The 27805-nt window shown below is 41.7% G+C and overlaps 1 protein-coding gene across 4 annotated transcripts in view; it reads right to left on the reverse strand.

Moving 5' to 3' along the window:
* HMGA2 (high mobility group AT-hook 2) overlaps positions 1 to 27805 on the reverse strand; it is a 173263-nt gene that overhangs the window by 71039 nt on the left and 74419 nt on the right. The window contains exon 4 of one of the 4 annotated variants that reach the window (XM_032854895.1): positions 22639 to 22764. The exons of the other annotated variants lie outside the window; for them this stretch is intronic. Within the exon in view, the coding sequence (XP_032710786.1) occupies positions 22678 to 22764 (87 nt within the window). The 3' untranslated portion in view covers positions 22639 to 22677. Of the gene's footprint in view, positions 1 to 22638; positions 22765 to 27805 lie in introns of those variants that run through there. 4 annotated transcript variants of the gene reach the window in all.

The following is a 27805-nucleotide window of genomic DNA, read 5'->3' on the forward strand; positions in this document are numbered from 1 at the left end:
TAAAATGTACTATTGTCAGGGATTTCTTTTGAAAGGAGGCTGTATTTTATTAAATATAGTTAATGATTACCAGTTAGATTGCAAGATTACAAAAAAAAACCCACAAAAATGAAATTCTTTATTCTCTTCAAAAATGACCTCTCTCCAAAACGAACTTTCAGCAAGTTACAAAACTAGAGCTTCAGTGAAAGCAAACTTAATTCTCCTTCTTCCAGGTTATATGTTGCTTGCAAACTAGCTCTAGAATGCTTAGGCTGCAGAGAGAGTCAAGAGATACACTTTTTAAAAGGATAACAGCAGCAAATACTCACATCGTGTCTGCAAGTGTGTTATACAGACGGGGGGGTGGGGAAAGCCCTAATTCAAACAGATGCCTTTAGGCTATAACGAGCATGTATAACACACAGCAATTATGCAGATATTTCTGTCAAAAACATTTCATGTATTCAACAAATTTTCGGGTAGCTACTTTGTGCTACAATGACTAACAGACTATTCTCTGACAACTGTTAAGCAGCCTCTAAGACATGACATTTCACTCTGAGTTTACTTACTTAGCAACACTTCTAATGTTTCTGATAATTGATAGTGCTCCCTGTATAAACATAACCTTAAAATTAAGCTAAATTTCCAACCTATCGTTTGATAGCCAATAGAATGCAGAGCTAATGTGAAAAAGCTTGGGTGTTCCAACAATCTAATTTTCCTGATGTTTACCCCCAAAGACTCAGCACATACAGTATCGTCAGGATGCCCAGCCACGCACATTCTGTATGTCTCCTTCTACTGGGAAGCATTAAAGCCAGTACTTCTGGCTGTGGTGACAGGGGTAGAAGAACCAAGGAAAGAAGAGAGGGTTTGGCGACCACTCAGTTCGGAAGCCATCTTTCTGTCACTGCTGGAACCTGTAACTGACTCTTCCGCTTTCTCTGCTCTGACCACCTGCATAAAAACCTACTCCTTTGTTCTCTCGCCCTCAGGATCCCTCCAGGTTCTGTGGGATAACACAGGCTTGGCTGTCAAAAAAGTAGCTAAGTCAGAGTCTCCTAATGTCCTTGCAGATGCTACCGCTCCTTCAGGGTCTTCAGGGAGAAGACGAGGAGACTGAGGGACAACAATTTGGAGAATGGGGACCTCTTAGTTGAGTGCTTACCTTCCCAGTTCCTCAGCCTACTTGTAGACCACGATCAACTTGCGAGCTTTCATTCGTATAAACAAAGGTAAGTATCCGAACAAAAGTTCCTCAGTTCTGCTCATCACTAAGAGATGGCCTGGGTGGGAGCTCCAAAAACTAGGGGTTCTTATAGAGAAAATGGAGGCACGATGAACCCAATTTGGCATGGAGGCTGAGTTTCCCACGAAGGCAAATTCTGTATCCTTCAGAATAGTTTCGACACATTAGCTAGTAAAATCACAGGTGTATAGATGAACAATGGGCCTCGGGTTTACGAGGAACCATTCCACATCATGAATCCCAGTATTCTTTTCATAAAAAGCAAAGAGACTGAAGCATAAAAAGATAGTAATACTAGTCAAGAACATGACCACTGCTTACAACTGGAAAAAGTGCCACTGGATCCAGACAATACTGATTTGTCTACTTACATTTTACCAATGTCACAAAGTACCACTGTTGAAAATCTGTATAAATTTTTGATTACTCAAAACTGTGTTGAATAATATCACACAGTATGTCCTTTAAATGGGTCTTAGAGCCTTGACACCATATTTTCTTTAGGTGGCTCTTTTTTTTTTTAAAGATTTTTTTTTTTTTTTTTAATTACAGAGAGAAAGAAAGCCTAAGCAGGGGTCGTGGCAGGCTGAGGGAGAAGCAGGCTCCCCACTGAGCAAGGAGCCCGATGTGGGGCTCGATCCCAGGACTTTGGGATCATGATTCAACCTGAAGGCAGACGCTTAACTGACTGAGCCACCCAGGCGCCCCTAAAGATTTTTATTTACTTATTTGAGAGAGAGAGAGAAAGAGTGCATGCACAGGCAGGGGGAGGGGCAGCAGGAGAAGGAAAGAGAGAATCTTAAAGCAGACTCCCCACCGAGCACAGAGCTAGTTGCAAGGCTTGTTCCCAGGACCCTGAGATCATGACCCATGCCAAAACCAAGAGGAGGACAATCAACTGACTGAGCTCCCCAGGTTCCCCATGGGGGTTTTTTTTTTTTTTTTTTTTTAAATAATCTACCAGCCCTGAGCATTCAGCATCATGTGGCCTTGGTTGGTACCTTTTTTTTTTTTTAAGATTATTTATTTATTTGATAGACAGAAATCACAAGCAGGCAGAGAGGCAGGCGGAGAGAGGAAGGGAAGCAGGCTCCCCGCTGAGCAGAGAGCCAGACGAGGGGCTCGATCCCAGAACCTTGGGATCATGACCTGAGCTGAAGGCAGAGGCTTTAACCCACTGAGCCACCCAGGCACCCCGGTGGCTTTTTTTTTTTTTTTTTAACCAGATGGAAGAATTCTTTTATCTGTGAGTGCTACTGTCATGTGACCACACAAACACATGTAAACATTTTCTCAGGAATTCAGCCAGCTGACAGAGACTTAACATTTTCCAAAAGAGAGACAATGCTATGGCAAAGTGAGGCAAAAACGGAGATAACATATGGTTGATACAGGTGTTTACAAGATTTCTGGGGCTGCTTCTGAGAGCTCCTTTCTGCACAGGCTTTAGTCCCAGAACAGTTTCATGCTGCTGATAAAGTGGGTCCGGCTGGCGCTGCCTTCCACACTCTGTGCTGATGTGATCGTGTCTCCATGGTTTTAAGCAAATTAAGGACAGGCTGATTCTCCTTAGACATGGTAACACTTTAGTGATTAGAAAGTATCTTCATTTTTGTTTATTGCTTACAGAAAGCAAGCTAATGTTAAAAAAGATAAAGATGGGGGAGCGCCTGGGGTGGCTCAGTCAGTTAAGCATCTGCCTTCAGCTCAGGTCATGATTCCAGGGTCTGGGGATTGAGCCCCTCATTGGGCTCCCTGATCAGCAGGGAGCCTGCTTCTCCCTCTCCCTTGACTGCTACTCTGCCTGCTTGTGCTCCCTCTCTGAAATAAATAAATAAAATCATAAAAAAAAAAAAAAGATAAAGATATGTTTGGTAGATAGTTCCCACCATCTTTTATATTTATTCTTTCGGTAAAGAACAATTTCAGAACAACAGACTTACCTACGGAAGACCACTTGAGGAAACAGGGTATCATTTTGTGACTATTTTTGGTGATCTTTGTATCCCTTAGCATTAATTACCTTTGATTCACTGTACAGATTATTCAGTATATGAAATGGGTTTTTTTTTTAAAGATTTTATATATTTATTTGACAGAGAAAGATAGAGAGGGAACACAAGCAGGAGAAAAGCAGAGGGTGAAGGAGAAGGAGGTTCCCTGCTGAGCAAGGAGCCCGAAGCAGGGCTTGATCCCAGGACCCTGGGGTCATGACCTGAGCCAAAGGCAGACGCTTAGAGATTGAGCCACCCAGATGCCCCTATATGACATGTTAATACAAACTGGCTTTCATGAGAAATTCAATCTATTTTCCAGACTCTATAGAGATTGTTTAGATGGGATAAGTGAAAGGTTAATTTGCAGCACAGCTTATGCACAGAGGACACATATTAAGGAAAGTTGAAACAACATTTTGAGCTTGGTGTGATTTTTGATCAGGTGGAAGCAATCTTCTGATAAAGGAAGCAGTAATACAAGTAACCAGCTTTTACGGAGGCCTTGCCAAGGTCTTTTCTATATATCTCCACGTTTATGAAGACAGAGGAGTGGACTGAAGTTCCCCAAGACCACCCAGGTAGCTAATAAGCAGCTCATGATAGATGATGCAGGCGTTTGAACCTACATTTGTCTGTCTCCAAAGGCCACGATTTCCCTCCACATTACGCTGAATAGGTGTGTCATGATGATCAAGTATTGGTATGAATGCAATCCATCCCCCAAAGTATCCTAGCCTTAATTCTCAAAGTGGAGAGCAATGCTGCTCTGGGACAGCCCAAGAACAAACTTAGTGTACGTGGAACGGAGCCACGCTGCACAAAACTGGCAAGCTGATGTCTGTGATATGTGCCAAGAATAACAAAATGGCAGCAGCAAGGAAAAGACCATTGACTGATATTGTTGGGATACTTGCATTTTTTTTTCAAGATTTATTAATTTATTTGAGAGACAGAGGGAGTGAGAGAGATAGTCCCAAGCAGACTCCATGCTGAGAATGGAACTCCATGTGGGGCCCAATCTCAGGACCCTGGGATCACAACCTGAGCTGAAACCAAGAGTTGAATGCTTAACCGACGGCACTCCCTTAGGATACTTGTTTCTTAAGGAGTGAGGGAACCCTTTGCAGAGGTGGCTGCTCTAGTTTTTGACTTGAACACTCATTTGGCAGTGGTAGGCTTGTCGCAATGCTCAGCGAGTGCTGCAGCTGCAGGTTTCTTCCAATTTCATGAGACAGTGGTCAATGATAAGAAAGGTACTGTCATGTTCTGAGTACTTTGCAAGGAGGGACAGGGTACCACTGGCCTGGGGATGAACATATTCGTTCCTGTAGTCCACATAATTTGTGACCCTATTGCTCTGTCTATAGTCTTGGCTACCACTGTGTCTAGTACTACACCCAAAACAACTGAATCTTTGAACTCAATCTACCCTCATAACTACCCACTGAACTTATTGATTCCCTCATTTCTTCATTTCTTCAACACACACTCATTGAGTGCCTTGTACGCACCAAGAATGGGGTGGGGGGGGCATCACAGTTCCTCTCATATGGTGAGCATTCAAGAAATGAGAAAGGAAAAAGGGTGAAAGGATATGATCTTTGCCAGTTGACAAGTCTAGTGATGCTTGGGCTAATGACCAAACATCATCGAGGAACACATAAAATTATATTCAGCACATTGATAAATGTAGTCGGAGACACATTTACTATGTACATTACCCAGATTTTCATATATAAGAACACTATTGAAATTTAAAGTTAAAAATTAAAGACATTAACATTCAATTATCTGGAAAATTGGTATCTCCAGAAAGTCCAAGAGTAGCTGAAATTTTACATTATCTAGGTTTGACACCCCCGCCCCCCAGCTCTTAACTTCCCCTTCCTTTTGGGATGGAAGGGGGCAACGGCAATGAATGTTGAGTATCTGGCTTTATACTTCTCAGGATGAAAATGTCGATTTCTTACACTTGAAAATCTGGATCTCAAAGCCAAACTGTGCCATACAACAATTAGAGAATGAAGACAACTATTTAAATTAGCCACATTTAATAGTTTAAACGTGAATAGTTTCTTGGATTTGGTAAATATTTTCGTCTGGCATTGGTTGTGGTAATTTGGTCCCTGGCAACTAATAGGTCCACGCACTCAGAAGTTTTAGAGAAAAAAGAATAGATGCCTCATCAGCAATTCGTATGCTAAAAATACTATGTAACTTTGGACACATAAGATTTTCAACACATATGCACATGAGCACATGCACACACACACACACACACACACACACACACGTTGCCACAAACTTTGTTAGCTCCTGGGCTCCATTCGTATTGCCCTTGATAAACAGAGGAGTTATAGTCATATAAAGGATATTTATAGTTGTGAGAATCTCTAAGTCTTTCAACATTGGATTGCTTTACGTGGTTGTGAGATGATGGTTTTGGGAGGAGGAAAGAAGGAAATTCCAAAATGTGAATGGTATTTAAACCTCTTAAATTTTTTCTTCAAAGGAGAAGAAAAAGAATAAAATTATGTTTTCCTTATTCAACAAGATGGCACGCAGAAGGGCTGTTGGGCAGCAAAGTAACTAAAAAGAATATAAAGATCCAGTGACTTGAGTCCCTTTCATGAAATATGCGAGTTTAAAAAAAATCCAATAACCATAAAACAACTTTTTCTTTGATGCTGAACAAAAAACAAGCTTGAAATTTAGTGCTGCTGAGCAAATGAATGAAAAATACAGATGTTTTTACCTCCAGCTCAACCCAGATTTGCCATGTGAACAGTCCCACGCTTAACTCTTTGTACGACTGACTAAATGTTTCCACGCATTAGTTAGCAGCAAAGGTTTAGAGTGAAACTTAAAAATACCTATTTTTCCTTCTTTAAAAAAAAGAAATCTCTTAATGAATTGGGAAATTCAGCTGCGCCATATCCCTTTTTTTGTCCTCCATGAATTTAAACGTTAAGATAACTTTACAATAATCTTTAATAATAACACGTTAAGAACAAAGTATGCTGTCTTTTCCTGGTACAGTACTCCACTTTGATTTTTTTCAAATTAACTAAGATTTTGATTGTCTTATTGAAAATGTAGGACATTGATGTTACTTTAATTTTCCAAATTATCGGCTCATAATACCAATTTTCCTGAAGGTTAAAAACAATATATTAAGGAAACACCACCTGCTACTTAGAGCTTCCACAGGAAATTTGCCTTTCCACTTTGTAATGTATTATTTGGGGGAGGAAATGACAACCTACTTCATTATCCAAAGCCTAGTATCCCAATAGCTGCAAAGCAGCAGACAAAAAGAAAGAAGGCCAGTGTCCACTTGCCCACTGACATTTCATGGAAATTAAAAATTCAGTAGGCGCAAGCAAAAAACACATGTTGCAACATGCCAAGCTCCCCCAAACTCTCTCTTCTATTTCCATTAAAGCTAGGCTTGCCTGCCAGCCTGCCTGAGTGGGGCTAGTTCCACGGAGGGGCACGGAGGGGCAGGCATGGGACCTGGGCACATTTTTCAACCTTTTGTAAACAACCGCTTAAGGAATAAGGTGGTGGTCATGGCCATGCCCTTTAACCCACCTCCAAGAGTGAGAGAGAACACATGGAGACTAGCTTTCCAAAGCTCAAAGCCCTTTTCTACAGTGTTATTTACAAACCAAACAAGGTTGAAGACAGATTACTTCCTACTGTCCGGCTCACAGGAAAGAAGCATTTCGTTCAGGTACAGTATACACATCAGGAAACAGAGGAGTTGCTGAAACCATCTCTTACAAGCATTCAACTATGTCGGGGTTTATAACAGATTTTGCTCTGAAAACAGCGCCTGTTAACTCAGCTTTTCTCGAGTGTGTCATCTCCTTCTTTTTTCCTCTCATCTATTTCCAACATTCATGATTTCCCTCTCTCCACAGTTCTACCATCATATAAGAACAGCCTGCTCTTCCTGGCCATACACTATACTTGGTTTGTCTGATCATTAGAGCAACCTATATCTTGGCACATTAGAAAAATTTGTTCAGTAATCAATCAGCGATTTTATCTGGGAAAGGGCAAACAACTCGTTTAACCAACTATTTTTGCCTAGTGAGCTGACCGACTATCCTGTTTGAATTAGTTATTTTTCCATTGGATTTTGTTTAAAATGCAGTGGAAATGGTTATTCATTGAGGAACTTAACATAAAGTACCTGAAGAACAGACATAAGGCTTATTCTGTTATCTACAGTGTGAACTGGCTGCTTAAATATGCGTGTCTTCAGGAAAGATCCAGTTGATAAGTTGTTTTTTTTTTTTTTTTTTAATTTAAAAACAAGGGTGAGTTAAAACAGGTCTTCGGAGATTGAAATTATTTTAGTTTGTGGTCAGGATGAACAATAGCTAGCAAAACAAAACCCTGCTTTTTAAAAAAAAGAAAGAAAGAAAGAAAGAAACAGGAAGAAAGAAAGAAAGAGAAAGAAAGAAAGAAAGAAATATTCAAGATATGATCCAGAAATACAGGAATGGAAAACATGAGGTAGTTTTGCTCCTGAGGGAAATGGTTCAACAAACTGGCCAAAGAACACCCGGTCTTTCTCTGGGCAGCAGTTGTGAGAGCAGAGAAAGATAGGACTCGTCTACACAGTATCCAAGTACCTGTACAAAAATGTGGGGCCAATTGCCCGAATAATTTGGTTCAGATTCTAAAAGCCTACTGCACACAGACCACGTCAAAATGGTGGGAAAATTAGAAAACAGAAATCTCAAAGTAAATGAAAAGGAATTGGATTGTTTGGTTTGAAGAAGGCAAGGATGGCAGTGACTTCAGAGCTGTCTCGAGGATAAAAATGTAAAACAGAGACACATAACCAGACTTTATCTTCTGTGAGGGCACTCTAGGAAGCATTCGTACTAACTTAGTGAAGGGGTGTCCGTGGTGGAAACCACAATGAACTAAAGGAGCTATGAGATCTCGGCAAAGTCTCCCAAACTCTCTAGGTTTCCATATCTCCATCTCAAAGCAGGGGTGGGGGTGGGGGGATGTCACTGACAAAGTTTGCAATTCCAGGACACATAAAGAAATGCTTGTGTCCTTGCCCTCTTCAAAACTGAAACAATTACCAATTTTGTCTAGAACCCGGCCACTTAAAAGGGAAGGATTGTCTTTTCCAATGTACTTTAAACATCTGGCAGCACAAATGAACGCCCAACAGAGGTAAAATAAGAAATCAAAAAGGCAAACAGTCTGCGGTAAAGTAGAGATTCATCTCCAGAAAGTTGTGATCCTTTCCTAGAACAGATCGTAGATCACAGAATTAAATTTCAGAAAACGCTCTTGGTTTCCCTACGACAAAGGGAAGAAATTCAGTTCCTACAAGTGGAGCCATTAGTAGGCACCTGTGGCTATCCCACTCTGAGGGAGAAAGGGGACGTTTTGTGAAAACCATCCGGGGCTCGAACTCAGGCTGGTTTGAAAATGGTGTTAAGTCGTACTTTTAAAACGAGTGACAAAACTCCCATGTGTTGAAAGAAAGCCGTAAAACACTGCCACTCCTCCTCCCTTTACCAAAAAAAAGGACCATCCAGGCCTTTCTTTCCTAGGAGTCTGCTAGAACATACCATCCCAGGGATGGGACGCTTGAACAGCAGGAGGACCCCTGCTCATGCCACATGTCACCACAACAATGGCCACACAGAAGAGTAAATGCAAGAAAACTCCCTTCCACCCTCCCCTTTCCTTGAACGAACACAGGGCTGCTTCTGGAATTAAAAGTTGCATTTTTTTTCCCCTCACACCTCCCTCGGAGCCCAATGTGTGTTGTAAGACAGCTGAAGGAGCTTCTTGCCCAAAGTTTCATGGGACAATGGGGGTGTTTCAGGGCTTCCTGCTGCTGGTGGTGATCCTGCTAACCCCTCCTTTGTGATTTTAGCAGTTAACAAGACTGTAAAGCAGCGTCCAAACTGATTGAATGCAGGTTTAAAGGGCAAAAGAAAAAAAAGGTGGTTGTTTAATGATTAAGCAGCTTTTTTTTTTTATGGCTAAACACTGAAGTTGTTTTATTTTAATGTGTAAATCAGTGCACAGGCAGGATGCAAACTGCCTTTGGGTGGAAACAGAGCCTCGCCGCACTGTGGCGCTTGGAGGGGGGAGTGGGGGAAATTGCTGTGATGACTTTAAAAACTCAAATTTGTCAACTAGCCTTGAAGGCCTGGGCTCCACCCCTCCTCTCGCCTCCCAGGAATTAATTCTATAGAGACAAAGTTAAACACATAATTTGTAAAACTATTGAGAAGTCAACTCCTTGTTCCACAGTAACCCGGGTAGTTGTCAAAAGCAGATAAATCTTCAGCCCAAGTAGGAAGCCCCACACTGTTTTGAAAACAATTCCTAGGCTTTGCCCCTGTAGAAGCGGATTGAATGCACAGGCCAGAGGCCCAACTGGGCTCGCTGGCACTCACGGCTTTTAAGGACAAAGTTAACACTTCACAAAAATCAGCGGCCTCCCTAGTAAACACGATGATTTAGTAGAGGTTTTGATCATCTGGGGTTGGTGTCCCTGAGAAGACAGGTTTGATTTCTTTCGCTCTAAGCAGGTGGGTGTTGAGAACAGTGGCTGTGCCGATAAGAGGTCCCTAGGACTTGGTAACAAGCACATTATCTATTCTCTGTAATTTCTTCCCAAAATAGACTTAATGGAAAGAGGATGCCTAATACACCCCTTCTCAAAGGAAACATGCCCCCATACAACAGAAGCAGTCATTCTGGAAACAGCTTTCTGGCTCTGTAGTCAATAGCTCTATTTTCTCCCCTTTCCACTTCCTTCCTTCTCCTGGGGAAGAACGTGTGTGTGGACACACGCACACATTCACATCTCAGCGCACACGACTGAGAATGCCCCTGAGATCGGCAACCTTACTCCTCACTGAAACTCCGGCCATTACTTGACGCCATTTAACCTGAGAACTTTATAATGCTTCTCATTTGAGGTCCTTTTCACTCCAGATCTGATGGGGAAGAACCATTAGTTAATTAGCCTTGGGTTAAACTTGGTTCAGGGAGCAATTACTAAGCACCCCATGCTGAAGCCTGTATCAGACACAGAAACAAACAGGAGAAGTGTTCACAAGAATCAAGGAGCAGCGAGCAGAACACCGTGCTAGAGGTAGAGGTGGCCTCCAGAGCAGGATCAGAATTCCAGCCTCCAGATGGCTGATTAGCACCGATCGCAAGCACACACCTCAACCGTGAGTCAGACTCCTTCCCAAGCCCTCAGGAATAAGACTTCCTGGCTCTACCTACGGTGTTTTCCTTAGCTATCTTTCATAAGCTAGAACGTTTCCTCCTGCTTGAGGCCAACCAAATCCTTATTAGAACAGAAACAGTCCAAAAGTTGAGTTGGATGTTGTTTTGTTTTGTTTTTTTCAAATTTGGTAGTAAATGTTTCCCCTTGAGTGATAAACGGTTAAAAAATGGTGGTTAGGGTCTCAGGCACGGGGGACAAAAGCCTACCTAAAATGTAGCACGTTCACAATAGAAATTTTAGGGAAAAAAATACTTCTGAGCTATTTATAATTGAAAGAGTTACATAAAAGTTTGTAAGTAATATCTTTAAAATTCATCTTGGAATTTGATGTTTGAGGAATACCAGGGTTTAATAAAAGACAGTGAATGGAAATTCTTAAGAAGGGTCTGAATGGGAGCTTCTGGGCATTTTCAAGGGCTGGAGATTAATGGCATTCTTTCTTTATTCTATTAAATTTTACCTCAAAACATATGGTTTCTCTCTCCTCTGATACATGTATTGCCAGGGCCACTCTAGAAATATGACAAAATGGTGGAAGAGGCATGGGAGGAAATGAGAAGACATGTTCTGAAGAGCTGGAAAGAGTTGGAAGAGTGAAGGAAAGGGCAAGTCAAATGGATATTTGTATGAAAATATGTGTGAGACCACTATCTCGAGAAGATGCAAAGGTAGGAAGAATTTCTGAGCCATCCAGAACCCTATCTAGTCCAACAGCATCGTTCCTGCTATCCAGAAGGACTTCCAGCGAGTGTGTGTCGGGGCTGGGGGTGGGGAAGCAGAGGCAGGACAGAGGGCAAGTGGGACTTGTAACCCCAAGGCACTTACAAAATTTGAGTCCCTATCCTGTATCCAATTCGTAGCCCAGAAATTAACAATATTGTAGAAGTTGGAGACTATCTTCAGACACAGCAAAAAGAAGAATGAGATTAGATGCAAGTCAGATGAAATTATATTCAAATCATTTTATACTTTAATTTGAAGTGGGTTCATTTAAAAAGAAGTTTCACAACATGAAGGAGCATAGGAAGTAGGGAAAGCTTCCACTGCGCAGAGTCAACCAAGACAAAACAGACCTCCATTACAGCAAAAGGTATTTAAGTTAGCGTTAAGTAGTATCCTTCTCAAGACAGGCTGGGGTAGGAGTCGGGGAAAGCTTTCTTTCTTGGGAGTGTAAAAGTTTGGCATCTCTCATCACACAAACTCTAGGACTCCCATTTGAAGCCATAAAATGGCTTCATTGAACATACCGTCCTGGGTTCTCACTGGATACTGGAACCTACAGGAGTAGTTTGATCCTCAGCATCTCTAACACATTCTGTTTGGTCCAGTGCCAAATCTGGCAAGCGGAGCCCACTACTGTACCTGCTTAATACTTAAAAGCCTGAGAACTGACAGTGAATTGTGCGTAATATAGGTAAGAGTGTTCCTTCATCAAAGAATCCTCCTGCTTCCCTTTCCTACCCCCCCCCACCTTTGCCTGCCCATAATCTTCAGAACAGCATAATCTTCAGAACATCAACTTATATAAATGATAAAAACAGAGCTGCTCTGCTTTGGGAGTGGGAAAGGACCCAGAGGTCTTAGTCCTTCAGGAACCTTCTTATAAGTACAGCCATAGGGATATTTTCGCTTCTCTTTTACTTGGCTGATTTACCCCATTCACCAATTAAATCAGACAGAGGAACAAGTCACCCTTCCTTGGGGCACACCAATTAGTGGCGAAAAGCAGTTGCACCTGGTTTCCAATTTGTGACACCAAAGAGAGAGTCACATCTTTCCCAAGGCCAAGTGGTTAGCAGTAGGAGAACTGGATCTAAAATACACATTTTCAACAAATCTTCCACATTTTCCTTACCCTTTTCCCTCTCCCTGTAATTTCCTATTATATTTTAGTAGGCTCTTGTTGTTTTTCAGGAATTGGCAAATCCCCCAAACTCAGTCTCTAAACTGGGAATCCAGGAAATATTTTGCTCAGGTTTGGAGATGTCTCTTGAAACTGTATTGCTATCTAGAGGCAAGAGTTTCCTGTGCATATCCTCATACCAAAGGTTAGCTCCCTCTCCAACTTTTACCAAGGATTCATTTCTCACTTGGCTGTTTTCACACGAAAAATCCCCAAAACCCAAAATGGTTTAGTGTCTTTGAGGAAGTTGCCATGTCATCTCAAATTAGGAAAAAAACAGGTCTCATCAGGATGTGACTATCGGTGATGAGTTGGCTCACTTTATCCTCAAAGTGAACGATTTTCTCCCAAGCTTCATCTTCTAGGAGCAGGCATTCAACCTCGTGCCTGAAAAAAGTGGCAAACCTCTCAAAGTCACAGACCCCAGAGTCCGTCTTTGGTCACTAAAAACTCACGTTGCCCGAGGTCCATTGTGTTCTTTTTAAGCAGCCTCGAATCCTCCATGGGTTGAGGTAAAATAGGATAATATTCAATAAAGACACAAATAAACAGAGAACAGGTGTGAACACGACCTGGTGAAATTTTTTGTTCTATTTTGTCACTTACATACATATTTAACCACCTATTGGATTCCATGACTTATCTTTGAGTGATGCTGATGGGCTCTCTGACATTTTCATTCTCATTAATCTCATGGCAAGTAATAAACATGTTATACTTTTCCACATTGTGCTCTACAGTTCCCGCAATGGGAAAATAGAAGATTTACATAAATCTTCCAGAATAGTTGCACTTGACTTTGAAACAATGCTTAGTTTCTGTTTCTTAGATTCTATTTCATCTGCAAAGATCTGAGCTGGAAACACCTGCCCTTGCTAACTAATTACAACTTCACCTAGGTTGCAAATTTACTCTTGCTTCTAACGCCTGGAATTAACAGAGGATTAGATACCTGCCTTCTGCAATCCTGCTTAAGGCTCCTTCACTGTCACCCACTCTTAGGAAAGTCAGACAAAAGTGGAAGAAGAAAAGTACACATTTTTTAAATTAATTAATTAATTAATTTATTTATTTACTACCACCTTCATCATTTTAGGAGATATCTAGCCTAATTCACTTTAGCTTTCTTTTGACCCGGGAACTCATGGGCAACTGCTGTGTTTTCTTCAGTGAGACTGTCTTATGTATCATTTAACAAGCACCCACAAATGCTTACATGTATACATCAGTGTGAATAATGCAGACTTGTTATCATCCCTCCCAAGGTGCCAGTCTATATATTTCTCTCTTAAACTTTTGGGATTTAGCAAGGCTATGCTGCATAATGTTCCCAAGGAGAAGTGCCCGTGACGTCTGGGAGTCTGATAAATGTTCTTATCTGATATTGTTCCATTTTCTGTGGGAAAGTTCTATCAGATGAAACAAGACTATGTAGACCCCCCATTCCCTTTTTCATCTCACTGCTTTATCAGAATGGTACCCCTTCCCTACTGCAGAAATACGTTTTCACCTCTAGAAGTGCTTTGAAAGTCATGGTCAACCCACCGGTATCTCTTGCTTTACAGTGTCACTGCCATCACTCCTAAAAATCGGGATTGCTGCTGGGAAATGGATGCAACAACTCTTATATATTTAATAAAAATGGATAACACTGTTGCCTCTTCAACAGTCTCTTCCTTGCCCTTCTTGGAACATTTGTGGTAGAACATTACAAAGTTATATACACTTGACATGGACTATTTTCACTCTCTAGCCTCCTGATACTTGTCAAGGCGGCCATCTTGATCTTCCCCTTCCCCCAAAGGTGGATTTTATTTCTTTTCTTAAAAGCCCAGGAAAAATGTGCTCAGGTGTTTTTAAATTAAAAGAAGGTGAAAATTACACTTTTGATGCTTTCAAAGTCATTTTTCTTATTCAGATCATTACTGCATACAAATCGGTTGAAAATAAAACATTTGACACTTTCCAGGTGTCCTGCATTCTTTGAGGGGGATCTCGCAGACTGCGTGTTGAAGCATTTCCCAGGTTCAAAGTTAATTAACTGCTCCACCCCATTTTCTCACCAGCCCTGTTTAGCTTTCCCACGTGTACATTCCACTTTACTACACAAGTTTGACCTTTCTTTATAAGCCCTTCTATCACAAACCCAAACGGATGTCTGATTTCCCTCCAGATGGGCACTGCCTTTAATTCATCTGCAAATACTTTGAGGTATTCTTTCGAAAATGGAGTCAGGGAAGCGAAAGCAGCATATTTCAAATCTTCTAGGCATATTTCTTCACGTTGCTTAAATTGTATTGCTGCCTCTGAAGGACATTTCACAATGTATCTAGACACTCTTTTACGGGTAGGACTTTGGGTAAATGATTTAGAAAACCAAAGTTTAAAAAGCCTCCTCTGAGCGGAAAAGGGGTTATTTTACTTCGACTTATCAGAACTGGATGTTTTCTGTGACTAAATTTCTAGATAATTATGTATTTTTAGGAAGTAATGAAAACTTGCCTTTCTTTCCTTCAATCTGTCAGTAAGTGTAGAGTAAACACTTGTATTCAGTACTGAAGAGACACACCAAAGTGGTTCTTGTCTTTGCCAAGAAGCTTCAAGTCTCTATCAGAGAGACGAGATACACATTTGAAAAACAGCTAGAGATACACACAAATTAAAGCCTAAACCCATATGTTTAGGTTGTTTACGTCTCTGACTTCACACTCCAGGAGACCCCTGGCCCTCTTCACTCACTACTCTTATATCTCCCACCCATCCCGTCTGTGATTTCTTTCCTTCACTCCCTTCCTCCCTTCTGCCCGTTTTATGTGTTAGCCACGAAGTGACACTTACAGACCCTGCTCAGTACTAAGTTGCACTTATTAGTTACGATACTGTTACCCCCTCGCTCACGGGGAAAAACCCCTGATTACCCAGAACTGCTCATCTGACTGATCCGTTCGCTCCTTCATGCACACATTCATTCATTAAACGAATGTTATCTTACAAAGCTCTGTGTTGGACAACATGGAGCTAGCGAGAGTCTGCCCGGGTTTTGCCTGTCTCTCTGCAGTCCTAGTTTGTGTTTGTCAGTTCTCCGAGAGCCATCAAATACTGGGCAAAAGCTGAACTTCTCAGCAGCTCCCCATTCCAGGGATCCGGCCGCCATTCACACTGTGATGGGATCCCCAACATCATGGCGTCAGGGGCATGCGACTTAGGCTACAGGGCTTCTCAAATATCTCTGCCTGCTTTTTCTTTGCCTTCTCTCTCTTCCCTTGGTTTGTTATCACTTAGTGTCCCCTGGCCTCAGCTTGGGGCCCCTTGCTTTCCTCTTCCTTCTCTACTCCTCCCTTGGTGCACCCACTTGGATTCAATTAGCACCTACATTCACGTGTGCCCCAGAACACCATCTCCAGCCAGAACTTTATACCCTCTCTTCAGCCCCGTGTTTCTCAATGTCTACAAAATACGTCAAGTGGATATTTCACTGCCTTCTAAAACAAACATATCAAAACCAGATTTTATTATCTCTCTTCCCAAAGCTGCCTACGTTGGCTGTCTCTCCATGAGCAGCAGAAACGCGGGTGTCCCCAATTCCCAGGTCCATCTTCCACCAGCCTCCTCTTCCCACTCACTGCCCCCCTTGACCCTGCACCCTCCCATCCAGTCTTCCGTAAGCCCTACTCATGCTTTTGCTATACGATTTCCTCAGACCCAACCTCTCACCACTATTTCCCCAGCCCAAGAACTATTCCAGATATTAGCTGTCTCCAAGTAAAAATATACATCCATATTAATACACTCAAAGAAGTGATAAACAGGAAAGCTTTCTCGGGGCATCCTGCACACACTCAAAGAGATCAGGAACGGTTCCTGTCACATGTTTTCTAGTGATTTATAGAGCATAAAAGAAATGCTTCAAGCTGGAGTTATATGAATATTTATTAGGTTTTTCTATTTACTTAACTCAATAGTTGTTTAATTGTTATGCTCCCAGGGAGGCAATAGCCTAACAGGCACATTAGAAATGGATGGAACAAAATGGAGACCTGGCAGATTTAATAATGGCATTCCATGTGTCTACATCAGAAGATGTACCCGAAGTCAGTACATCATGCTGTCAGGAAACTCTGCCTCTCGTTTATCTTCAAGTTTCTCATTTCTTCATTTGTATCCCCTTTCACATTAAAAAAATTTTTTTTTTTTTGCATTATTCTTCTACCCCCTTGAGATGAATTGAAGTATAACTATCAGTTAACTGGACAGGAGAACAAGCTGACTGAAACTTGTCACTTCCCCCGTCTCCAGCATTCACTTGGCCGAGCTTCGGAAAACTTCATTGTTCACTGCACTCCCTTATTTTTCTATGTGGGACTTGTCCACGGTTGTGAGCTTAGCATAAAAGGCTCTTCTTTCCTGTTAAGGAAGAGAGCATCATACTCCTCTTAGAACCGTGGGACTCTCACTTCTCGGGGAAGTTCTCAGTGGGTGGCTTATCTAAGTCTCTCAGCAGCCCCTCTCCCCTTCTCCCTCATTACCTCAGTGTAGGCCATTTAGATGCTTATTAAAGTCATCTCTAAAGTCGTCTCCAGAGGGAAGAGGGAAAGCAACACTGAAATAAATCATCTATATGGATTTTGCCAATTTGCTTCTATTAGGAATCTATTAATAGAATGTTGGGAGTTTTCAGGAAACTCAGCTGGGCTTAATCCCAAATTGCACAGTTTAAACAGAGAGAGCACCTCCCCCCACCAACCAAAACATGGAAGTCAAGGCAGATATTCCAAAGTGCATGTAAGAAAACTGCGAGAACCAATAGAAATAATGAGAATAAATGTGAAGCAGGGAATAACATGTCATTTACAGACTGTAGAGGGCTAACAGAGGTAGCTAAAGGAAAAGGCCAGTGGACTAAGGGACGTGTTCTACCGGATGATACCAAAGAGACAATGGAGGTGAAGTATCTTACAAACATCTGTTTTGCGAAATTAAACGACGCCAGAGCCAACATCAGGGTTTCTACAAAAAGATTAATCTGTGCAAGGGTGCCTGAAGTCCATCCTGCGAACCCCCTTCTCCCCCAGCTGTCCTGCCAGGCATGGCACTGTGCCAGCTGAGAGCAGGTGACGTTCTCTCATTTCCACAAGGTGCTTCATGGAGCTGCAGTAAAATCGCATCCCGGGGGTCCACCTAGAACCTACGAATGAGTAACTCGGTGTGTTAAAGTGATCTGAAGGACATCTGACATGTCCTCCTGCTGGACAGAGCCATGGGTGAGCCGCGCAGAAGTAACCGGAGAAATTCTTCAGGGTGAAAATGAGGTCAAGAGCTATCCTGGACTCCTCCAATGTCAAGTAAGTGATTCCTTTTGAGATTGTTTCCCCATGATGTTTTCTTCTTAGAGCTGGTTCTTGGAGGTAGCACATGGCAATGGCATGAATGCCTCAGAGGGCTCTAGTGATGGAACAGCATGATGAGGGGAGGAGGAGAGCGTGCTCTCGAGGAAAGGGTAAGCAGAGTTATTTCAAATTCTTAACCCTGTGCTCAGCTGTATGCTCCATAACTAGAAGGAAATGACCTGATGTAGGAGAGAAGCACCAAAAGAGGGAGAGGGGGAGGGAGCTAACATTCATCAGAGCACTGATTATATACCGAGAACGTTATAAGCGTCATCAATTTTGGCAAGGAGCCTGTGAGATGGGTCCCATTAACCCCACCTGACAGATGAGGAAACTGTAGTTCACCGAAGTCAGGTGCTGTGGCTGGGGTCAAACAGCTAGTGAGTCACACTGGCCCAGATGTCAACCCAGGTCTGACTACAAAGCCCATATTCTTTCAATTACACCATGCAGCTTATTAAAAGGCTGAACAGTATGCCTGAGGAGTAAAAGTTAAAGGAAGTTCTATAATTCATGCTTGACAAAAAAGACTGAAAAGTGATAGAGCGTTTTTGAAGTAACATCTAGAAAGGACAGGGCTAAAGGATGGTAACCAGCTGTTTTCAAACTTGTTCTGAAGACATAAGAATAGGAAATGGACTTCAAGTGCAACATGAAGGAAAGCTTCCTTACCAGAAGTGTTGTGTGGAGGGGAGTTGAGGCTAAGCACCACTGTGGAATCATCTTCCTGTGCAGAAGTCAAGACAACTAACCCCGAGGAGGACATGAAAGGTGGAATTTGTTTCAAATGGAGGAAATCGCTGAAGGAGTTCACTAGAGAGAAAGAAGAGAAGGAAAACTGCCCCAGAATGGCAAGGGACAAAACAGCACAAAATGGCAGAAGGAATGGAAAAATAGAAGAAATGTCGGATGGGGAAATAAATAAAAAACAAGAGAATCAGGATTATAAATAATGCAGACATTTTTGTTTTCGTCACATCCCGTGTGACTCTCTTTGTGAAGCAAAGACCTACAACATTTCTTTCTCTGAGGGTATTTTTCAAGCAATGTAGGTTTTAATCTGAAAGGAAGAATTTAAGTGTCGGCCTGCCCCAGAGCAGGAACATGTAAGTACTAAATGACCACTTCTGGGGATTTTGCAATCCTCAAAGCAGCTTATTCTCTAACTTTCTATCTCTATAGATTTTATAGTGATGTCAGTTTTAAAAATATTGTGCCCCGTTTCATTCTCACCTTCCCATATACACTAGGCATAATTATCCCGTGACAATTTACATTTCAGAGTTACATAAAACTGTGGCCCAGAGAGCCTAAAGGACTTCCCTAGTTAGTAACTGACAGAGCTAAGCCTTGACATTAAGTTCTGGAATGGATCCCAAGTCCAGGATTCTTTCCAGAAACTTAACCTGCATTTCCAAACACATACAGAGGGTTGACTGTAAACCAATACCACTCCGCGTTGTTCCCTTCACTTAATTCGTAAATTCTAGAGACTGCTTAAAAAGGCAGAAGAACTGCAAAGGAAAAGTGATATTGAGAGTAACAGAACAATGAAAAGGACTTACGCGGACACCCATGGCCCTCTATAGACCTGTTATGAGATTAGTTTCACAACGGCTCTAGATGTGGGAAGCGATGTCTAAAAGCTTTTGCTCTTTATGTTGCCGAAGCCCACTATGAAGACTGTGCCCAGAAAACATGCTTTCTTTCATTTGTTTATTCTTTCTTTCTTTTTTTTTCAAATTTGAAACAGGTAAGGTCCCAAGTTTTCATCTATTATTATTACAGTACTGAAAATTTTAAAGTACTGTATCCTATGGAGAAATAAGATATAAAACACACATCAAGCTCACTTTAATGTTTTAAAAGGTTTTAATTGCTTTGCTTCCTAAAATAATATACAGAAATTTAAAGAAATTTTAAAAACACTTCTCGTTTACCTTAAGAATCCTTCTGGGAAATGTGGTAAGGATGGCAACTATTGAGTGTTTGGGGCTTGGACGGAGAACGTAAACAGAAAAACTAACGGGAAGAAAGTATAGTTACAGATAATAAATATTAAGGAATCTACAGTGTCTAACTCGAGAGTGTTCCATGTAGTATATTATCTACACAAGGAGATATGGCCAGATCCACAGAGTGCAGAATTTAGTATAGAAAATGCCATCATAATAGTCTCCTTCCTGGCGGGCCGTGCTTGTAAAACAATTTCAAGCACGAAATCGTTGATAAATGTATAACTGAATGTGCTGAATCCTAAATCTCAGATATTCATCAATACCGAACCTTCGCTGTGGTATGGTATTCCATCCACACAGATGCCCTAAACTCTAAGGGATGGGGGAGGGCTACAGGGTGAGGAAACCCATGGAATAAAGAAATGGAATTGAAATTGTTTGATATGAGGAAAATTGAAATGCCCAAGTGCTCATTAGGAGTCTTGGCTTTAGGGATGAGCTCTATTAGTGGAATCGACCATGCTAAGGCCATAGGAGAAATAGACAACTACGTGATCCAGCCCTGCTACCCGCCTCCTAATCTCTCTGTCACCATACCGCTTTTCCTGGAGCTCTGCCTAGCAATGTGCCAGCAGGGAGGCTGCTGTCTTGGGCAGAGGATGTGGACCCTATCTTGTCACCTGCTTCTGACAAAGGCTGAAAACATGGTAAGGTTTTCAGAAGGCTCATCTTCCCAATAACCAGCTCAGCTCCATTGTTAAGCTATTCTTTTATCTATAACTATTATTATTATTATTATTATTTTAGAGAGGGAGAGAGAGTGGGGGTGCAGACCACAGAGGGAAAGGGAGAGAGAGAACCTTAAGCTGGCTCCACATCCACATGGAGCCCAACTTGGGGCTCGATCTCACAACCCTGAGATCACTACTTGAGCCTAAATCAAGAGTTGGATGCTTAACCGACTAAGCTACCCAGGTGCCCTAAAACTAACTTTAAAGAGAGACCGAGTGTCTGCTATGCCAACCTTAGAATATTTGTTTTTCTAATAAAAATCCACTTCTTTTGCAGACCCAACACTTGAGCCCAGTGGAATCTTCTAAACTTGCTTGTGTCTTAAGCTTGCTAGTAGAAGTTATCAGAGTATTCCAAATGATTATATATATTAAGTCTTGTTTTGAAATAAAGAGTTGAGTTTCTACTAGATCCACATTAATTTTTAGCACTAGAAAATGTCCATCCTTCTTCTCAAGCCTCATTGCTTCATGCTGTTATTCATAAGGATCTTGATCATTGTGGCAGGGTCTGTGGGGCTCTACGCTGAAAGGAACAAGCTTCGGCAGTGGGGGCAGGGAGGGGGGAGATCCAGGGAAGGTTAAAAACCAGGTCTCTTTCTTGACATTTGGTGACTTCTAATTGCTATGACTTAGTCTGTATCGTCAAAAACTTAAGAGTTGAATTTGGGGGTTTGAATTCAGTTCACCCTCAAGCAAAAGGTACTTAATTAGCCTTTTGTATGAAAAAGGAAGCACAGAAGAAACCAAAGGAAAACCATGAAGGTGTGCATTTCAGTTTAAGTTGGACAGTGCTCTGAGAACGAATAAGGAGCTATTTTAAAAAGGGGGGGAAACAAGGAGAAAACTAGGGAAGGTGGCCAGGATCCTGTATCCAAAGTTCCCATCTGAAGATATCCACAATAAATCAGAGACCACGGTGAGGGGAGAGGGTAGGGTGGGTGGCAGAGAGAAACACACACACAGGAGCAAAGAGAAAGCAGCAAGGTCTTCCAGAGCATTACCAACGCCATGTGTTTATACTTGTGGCTAAAGCTATAGGACATCTTGCTCAATGATTTCTAAAATTGAAACGATAATACCACTTTTATAGAAGTAAGGATTGAGTAAGATGTCAAGGCTTTTAAGCAAGAGATCAAAGATTTAAGACAGTGTTTCAGCAAGTGGTCACTACTGTTCAAGGTTGTAGTATCTGTCTTCCAGACACTACTTGGATTACTGGACAAAAGAATGAAAAGACTTGGAGAAAGTATTCATTCCTGGTGATGAGGACCTGTATCACGAGAATGGTTAAGACAATGACTCAGTTAAGAGATCAAGTGGAGGCCCCTTTACGAGCTGGGAACAGGAAAGGAGCCTTCTGTCAGCTGTGGTGTCCCACGGGGTAAGTGTTCAAGGCCAGGCTGTGGCCTGGGAAGGACTGGATGTAAGAATTATCCGGAGCATGAAGAAGGGAGCTGGATAGAAGCAGACTTAGATTGCTTTGGTCTTAGCTCTTTAGTCCCCTTCCCTCTTTTCCTCCCTCTGTTTGTCTCTGTTTCTCTCCTTCCTTCCTCTCTGGCTCTTTTCAATATTTCTTCCTTTGTACTATTAACTTTTGTCTACCTTTTTCTTCGGTGGTGGGGGGGTGGGGGGAGGTTCCTAGTGACATTTGACACCCGAAATGATACGTATGCTGCCATCTCATGTCTGAGCACCACCTGGGCCCCTGGGGGTGTTCACAGGGCATTAGCATATTGGTGACCCAAGTCACCGAAGGAGGACCTCTTCATTTAAATAGCTGGGTGGACATGGGTTTCTCCTTCCTGTTGAAAGTCTACTATCTTCCTCCATTAAGCAAAATATAAAATTGGGTTCAGTGGATTTCTAACTATGCAGTTTATGTCTCCAAGGCCCTGCCTGTGGATGCCTGACTTCTGCATTCGTGTCTATGTAGGCAAAACAGAGGCATGACATCAGGATTGAAGCATAATGACTTGGTTAAATTGGGTTAAAGGCCTCTATTTTCATCATTCTGTTTGTTTGTTTTTTGATCTGTTTCTAAGTAGACCTATTCAAATAGCATCGCTTTCCCCCCTTCCCATAGTTAGGTACTGCTTTAATACCACTAGCTTTAGAGATTTTTCATTGTCAAGCGAGCCTCAGAGAATAAGAGGACTTTCGAATTTGTCTTCCATAAGAATGCAAATTCAAAATACACCTGCAAAAAGACTAAACGGAAGTTAGGGATGCTAAATATCCCATATTACAGGAATAAACCAGAGTTAAAAGAAAAAAAAAAGCAAACCGTAGTTCAAATTTCCTGCCTGCAGGGCACGCTACACCTTACATCCTCTTAAATTCCACAGGTAATATAATTTATATTAAATGGGACAGGTCCCAGCAGAAATTTGTACTGGCGCCAGGCAAAACAATTACTTTGATGTGCTCTTTTGAAAGCACTGTGGCTCCCAGGTATGGGGGTGACATGCAGACAAATGGTAGAAGAGATTTAGATGTGCTATCTGCTATTAAAATTATTAAATTGCTAACCTATAATCATTGAGTAAAATGCACAAACAAAGCTAATCTATTTCTTTGGCTTTTTAAAAAAATTAATCAACAGTGTGGAAGTCAGAAAAATTAAAGTCTGACAGTCTATCTAATAGTTTGCTAAGCTGCAGTTTCCTAGAAAAGAAAGCAAACCCATCCTCCGCCAGCAGATGCGTTCAGAATGAAACCTTTTAAAGTAGATGGCAGGATATATATTGTAAAAGCAATTACAGTGGAATTCAGGTGGGGCCAAAGCACATCAAGATTATAGCTCTGCAACAAAAAGCCTTTTGCTGTTTTTTTGACCACGTTTCGGGAAGTCCTCAACCAACCCTGGAGTTGAGTTCCAAAAGTCTGTTTGTAAGTTGACTGTTTGGAAAGCAGAATGAACTTTCTTATTGGAATTATGACGGTCAGAAACAGGATCGTTTATTAAATACCCGTTAGATGCCGGGTAAGCCGCTGAAGATAAAGGCCCCTTCAAGGCAGGGACAAACACATGTCACATAATTCCAAGTGCCTTTGGGTTAGAAGACAGAGGCTGGGCTTGAGCGGAGAGAACACAGAACTATAGAAAGCGGAAACAATACAGAGAAAGATGAAGGAAAGAAAGGAAGAAATGATGTGGAGAGGGGAAACTACAGAGATGAGTGGACAAGGTATTACTGAGATGAGGCAAAGTACAGAGAAGATGTTGGAATGGGTGAGTAGGGAATTGCACAGAGTAGGAGACCCGCTGAAGAGAAGAACCGCAATGTGCCTGTGAGGTACCCCGATTTGAGGGGAACAGCTCATGGCTCGTGCCAATAGCTCCCTGAGGGCAAAGAGGAAGCCCACGGAACAGATGTTTCAGTCAGACATGGGTAATCCCATGGGTAATCCCAAGTCTCGGGCAAATTCTTGGTGCACTTGATTGTCTCATTTGGCTTTTTTTTCCTCCACAAGGAGGGAATTTCATTTCCTCTAATGCTTACTCCTACTCCGTAGGTACTGTTTTGGTCTGAATGTGTGTCCCCCAAAGTCACAGGTGTAATCTCAGCTCCCAGAGTGATGGTAGGAGGAGATAGGACCTCTGGGGTTGATTGGGTCATGAATGGGATTGGTGCCTTTCTAGAAGAGGCTCCTGGGAGCTTGCTTTCCCTTTCCACCATGGAAAGACCCAACAAGATGTCTGCAACCCAGAAGAGGGACCTCACGAGACTGTGTCACCTCCCCGATCTTGGACCTCCTGGCCTCTAAAACTGTGAGAAACAACTTTCTGTTATTTAGAAGCTTCCCGGTCTGTAGTACAGTTTTATACCAGCACAAAGTGACAAAGGCAGGTATGGTATTAGTTTTTTTTTTTTTTTTAATTTAAAAAAATATTTTATTTGCTTATTTGACAGACAAAGATCACAAGTAGGCAGAGAAGCAGGTAGAGAGAGAGGAGGGGAAGCAGGCTCCCTGCTGAGCAGAGAGCCCAATGCGGGGCTCAATCCCAGGACCCTGAGACCATGACCTGAGACGAAGGCAGAGGCTTAACCCACTGAGCCACCCAGGCGCCCTGGTATTAGTTTTATTTAAAGGAGTAAAAACTGAGTAATTTAGTGGAAAGAGACAGTCAAGTTCCATTTGTACAGACTGGAAAGCGGCGGCCAAAGCTGACATGGGCTGCTAACATGGAACTTAGGTCACAGGAGTAGCTGATACCACCCAGGAGCGGTAGAAGAACTGGAAATTATGCTGGAAACCCAATTACATCATTACTATCCAGTGCAGCTGCTTAATCCCATGTCTACCACATCCCAGAACCACTCAGTCACAACAGGATTGTTACCTAGAAACATCCTTACTGGAAAAATTAAGCACTGGTCCAATAATTTCCCGTTAATGACCAATTTCCCTAAATGTTGGCTTGTGTGCCTCCTAAGTGGCCACTCCATCTTTCTGCTCCCTATCCCCGAATTACTGTCATTTACAAAGCGCTTCCCCAAGGAACAGACCTTCCAGATGCTTCCAAAGAGGGGCATGGACTCCTTTTGAAATTTCTCCATCATTTCCCCCCTTACACTCATTTAATCGTGAATTATCTCCTAACTTCAGACAAATGCTGTGAGGCCTAGGACTCCCGGTATGGGACTCCACCAAAGTCCTTGTCCCTTTTTATTGAAGCTAACCATTCACGTGTTTGGTTTCCACTCATCCTCTGCTACAAGGTCTGCCGCATTCGCCTTGGAACCAGACGCTAACCTTACTTTGGTCCTGGCACACGGTAGATGATCAGTAATTGTAAATGAAACCCAGTTTAACAAGGCACTGATTCCTAACGTTTGTAGCAATTATGACACTCCCTTTGATGCGGAGCCGACGGAATGACTATTAAGACCCCAACAGTCAGTATCTAAACTAGTCATACCTTACAAGCATGGTTTTCTGCCCTCAAAGAACTTACAATCAAAGAATGAGAAAAGAAAACTCTAAATTCTTGCACTGATACAACTTCACATTCATCACAATTTGTTATTTTTAACCTCTTCTGTCTTGATTTCCGATGTCCTTTTCTTCCTCCACCACCCCTAACGATGTCCCTGAACAGCGTTCTGTGAGCTGAACCGACTCACGGTCCAAATTCTAAGTGTTGGTGGTGGGCAAGACGATAGAGAGTCGCCTTCCTGTTCGAGTCTGGGTGCAAAAAACCACATGCCACTGAGAGTTCTGCTTAGCTTTTCCCTTCCAAAGCCACAGAGCCCGCTAATAAACACAAAAATGTATACAAATGCTTATTAACGAATCTTGTTGGACTCCTGCAAACCAGGTCTGTAGGAATCACCCTTCGAGGACTCCTGTGAAATGGCAACAAATCCACAGGCCTGTAAGACACTATCACCAGAGACACTGACCATCCCCTCCCCAAACCCCTCCCCCGCCCCCAGTGACCCCTCACAGTCCCCCTCGCCTCTCTGACAAGACTTCCAGAGGAACTCCCCTCTGGCCGTTGTTACATGCGACCTCATGGCAACTTCCCGATGTGAGTTTAGCTGCAGGCTGATGTCTAAAAGTTCAGGCACTATAAAAACTGGTTTATTGGATGCAAAAGAGAATTAGGACTTCAAAGACTCTTACTCTGTCAAATTAAATTAACATATGGAACAGCAACTAAGCTATGATTGGTATTCATTGCATCAGCTCTTCCGTAGGGCTCCGGCTGGCTTTTAATGCCCCTCGTGCACTGTTTTAAGTGAGCTATTGCTGATGTATTCTGGTTACTTAGAAGACTACTTAATGATGTGGGAAATGCTCACAGTATATTGTAAAGTGTAAAGAGCCAATGCAAATTATACGTAAAGTATAATCCAGATTTTTTAAATAAGATAGGCTTTATATTATACTTAGTTAAAAAAAAAATTCTTCACTCTATATAAGAATTATACCAAAATACTAATGCAGACTTCCTCTGGATAGTAGGACTAAGGGAACAGTTTTGTTTTATTTCTTGTACTTTTATGAATTATTCAAAATTTTTAAAGAAGAGCGTATTACTTTAATAATCTGAAAAAAGAATATATGTTATTAAACAAAATGGATTTTTAAAGGAAAATATGCCTTATGTAAGAAGAAAGGTATTGCAACAAATAGTATGCAAAACAGAGACAAGAATTTACAGGCACACTCTCGTGTGCTAGCTTCGGAATAAGTGTGGTCAAGTGCTTATGTGCCTGTGTAATATGGGCAAATGTCCACGCATGGGACATGTTTTGACATGAAGTATCTTATTTAACTTTTTGTTTATTCTTCTTTCTATTCCTCAACCTGGAAAGCTGTAATAATGAGCAAAGGAACAGAATAGTGAAAGATTTCTCTCTCTCTCTCTTTTTTTTCCTAGAAGATCAACCAGTTTTAAAATATAGTGGAATGTCACTAAGAAAGTTTGATAAAGATTTAAACAAAATCAGGTAGGTTGAAGCCTCTGAAACAAACAATATTCAATCGTGTTTGTCTTACAAAGAGAGTAATTTCATTTGGTTTAACGGAATATATCAATATCACTAACTATATACAATAAATATCCATTTTCATATTTCTCCTTATTACCTTTTCATATATGTCTGTATGTATTTGAGTATAAAGTCAATTTACTATGACCTACATCCCCTAAAATCAGAAAGCCCAACCTATAAGAGAAAGACATTAAGACATTCATTTCAGAGTCGGATATAAATGATTTTTATGCATCTAAAAGTTATTTTTTTAAAACGCTGTTTCACTCCACAAGCCACCTAAACGAAAGCTAATCTGGCTATAGCGTTGTACATACACGGAAGCTCAAAAGATAGCTTCGAATTAAAAGGCGATTTAATCCAAATATCAAAATGATTGTTTGAATCTATTAATGGCATCATTCAGACTCATCAGACCAACCGACTGGGCAGATCAGAACCATTCTGGGTGCACCTTGCTTTCTTTATCTGTAAAACCGCACTATTTCACCTGTTAAAATAGACACTAAAAAATTGGTTCAAGAACAGTTGCTAGGGGATTGGGGGACAGGGGTGCCTAGTGCTGTTATCTTGATTCTGGACGCTTTCCACTGTAAGAAAAACAGGATATGCCACAATCGTCTGTTGAAAGAGATTAACTGATAATTGTACAATGCCCGATATCAGAAGTAATTTCAAATGAACTGCTGTGCAACTTGCAATTGTTACAGGAGTTTATAATCTAGAAGCAGA

The sequence above is a fragment of the Lontra canadensis genome, unplaced genomic scaffold (genome assembly GCF_010015895.1).
Source record: "Lontra canadensis isolate GAN:19392208 unplaced genomic scaffold, GSC_riverotter_1.0 scaffold9, whole genome shotgun sequence".
Classification (NCBI taxonomy): Eukaryota; Metazoa; Chordata; class Mammalia; order Carnivora; family Mustelidae; genus Lontra; species Lontra canadensis.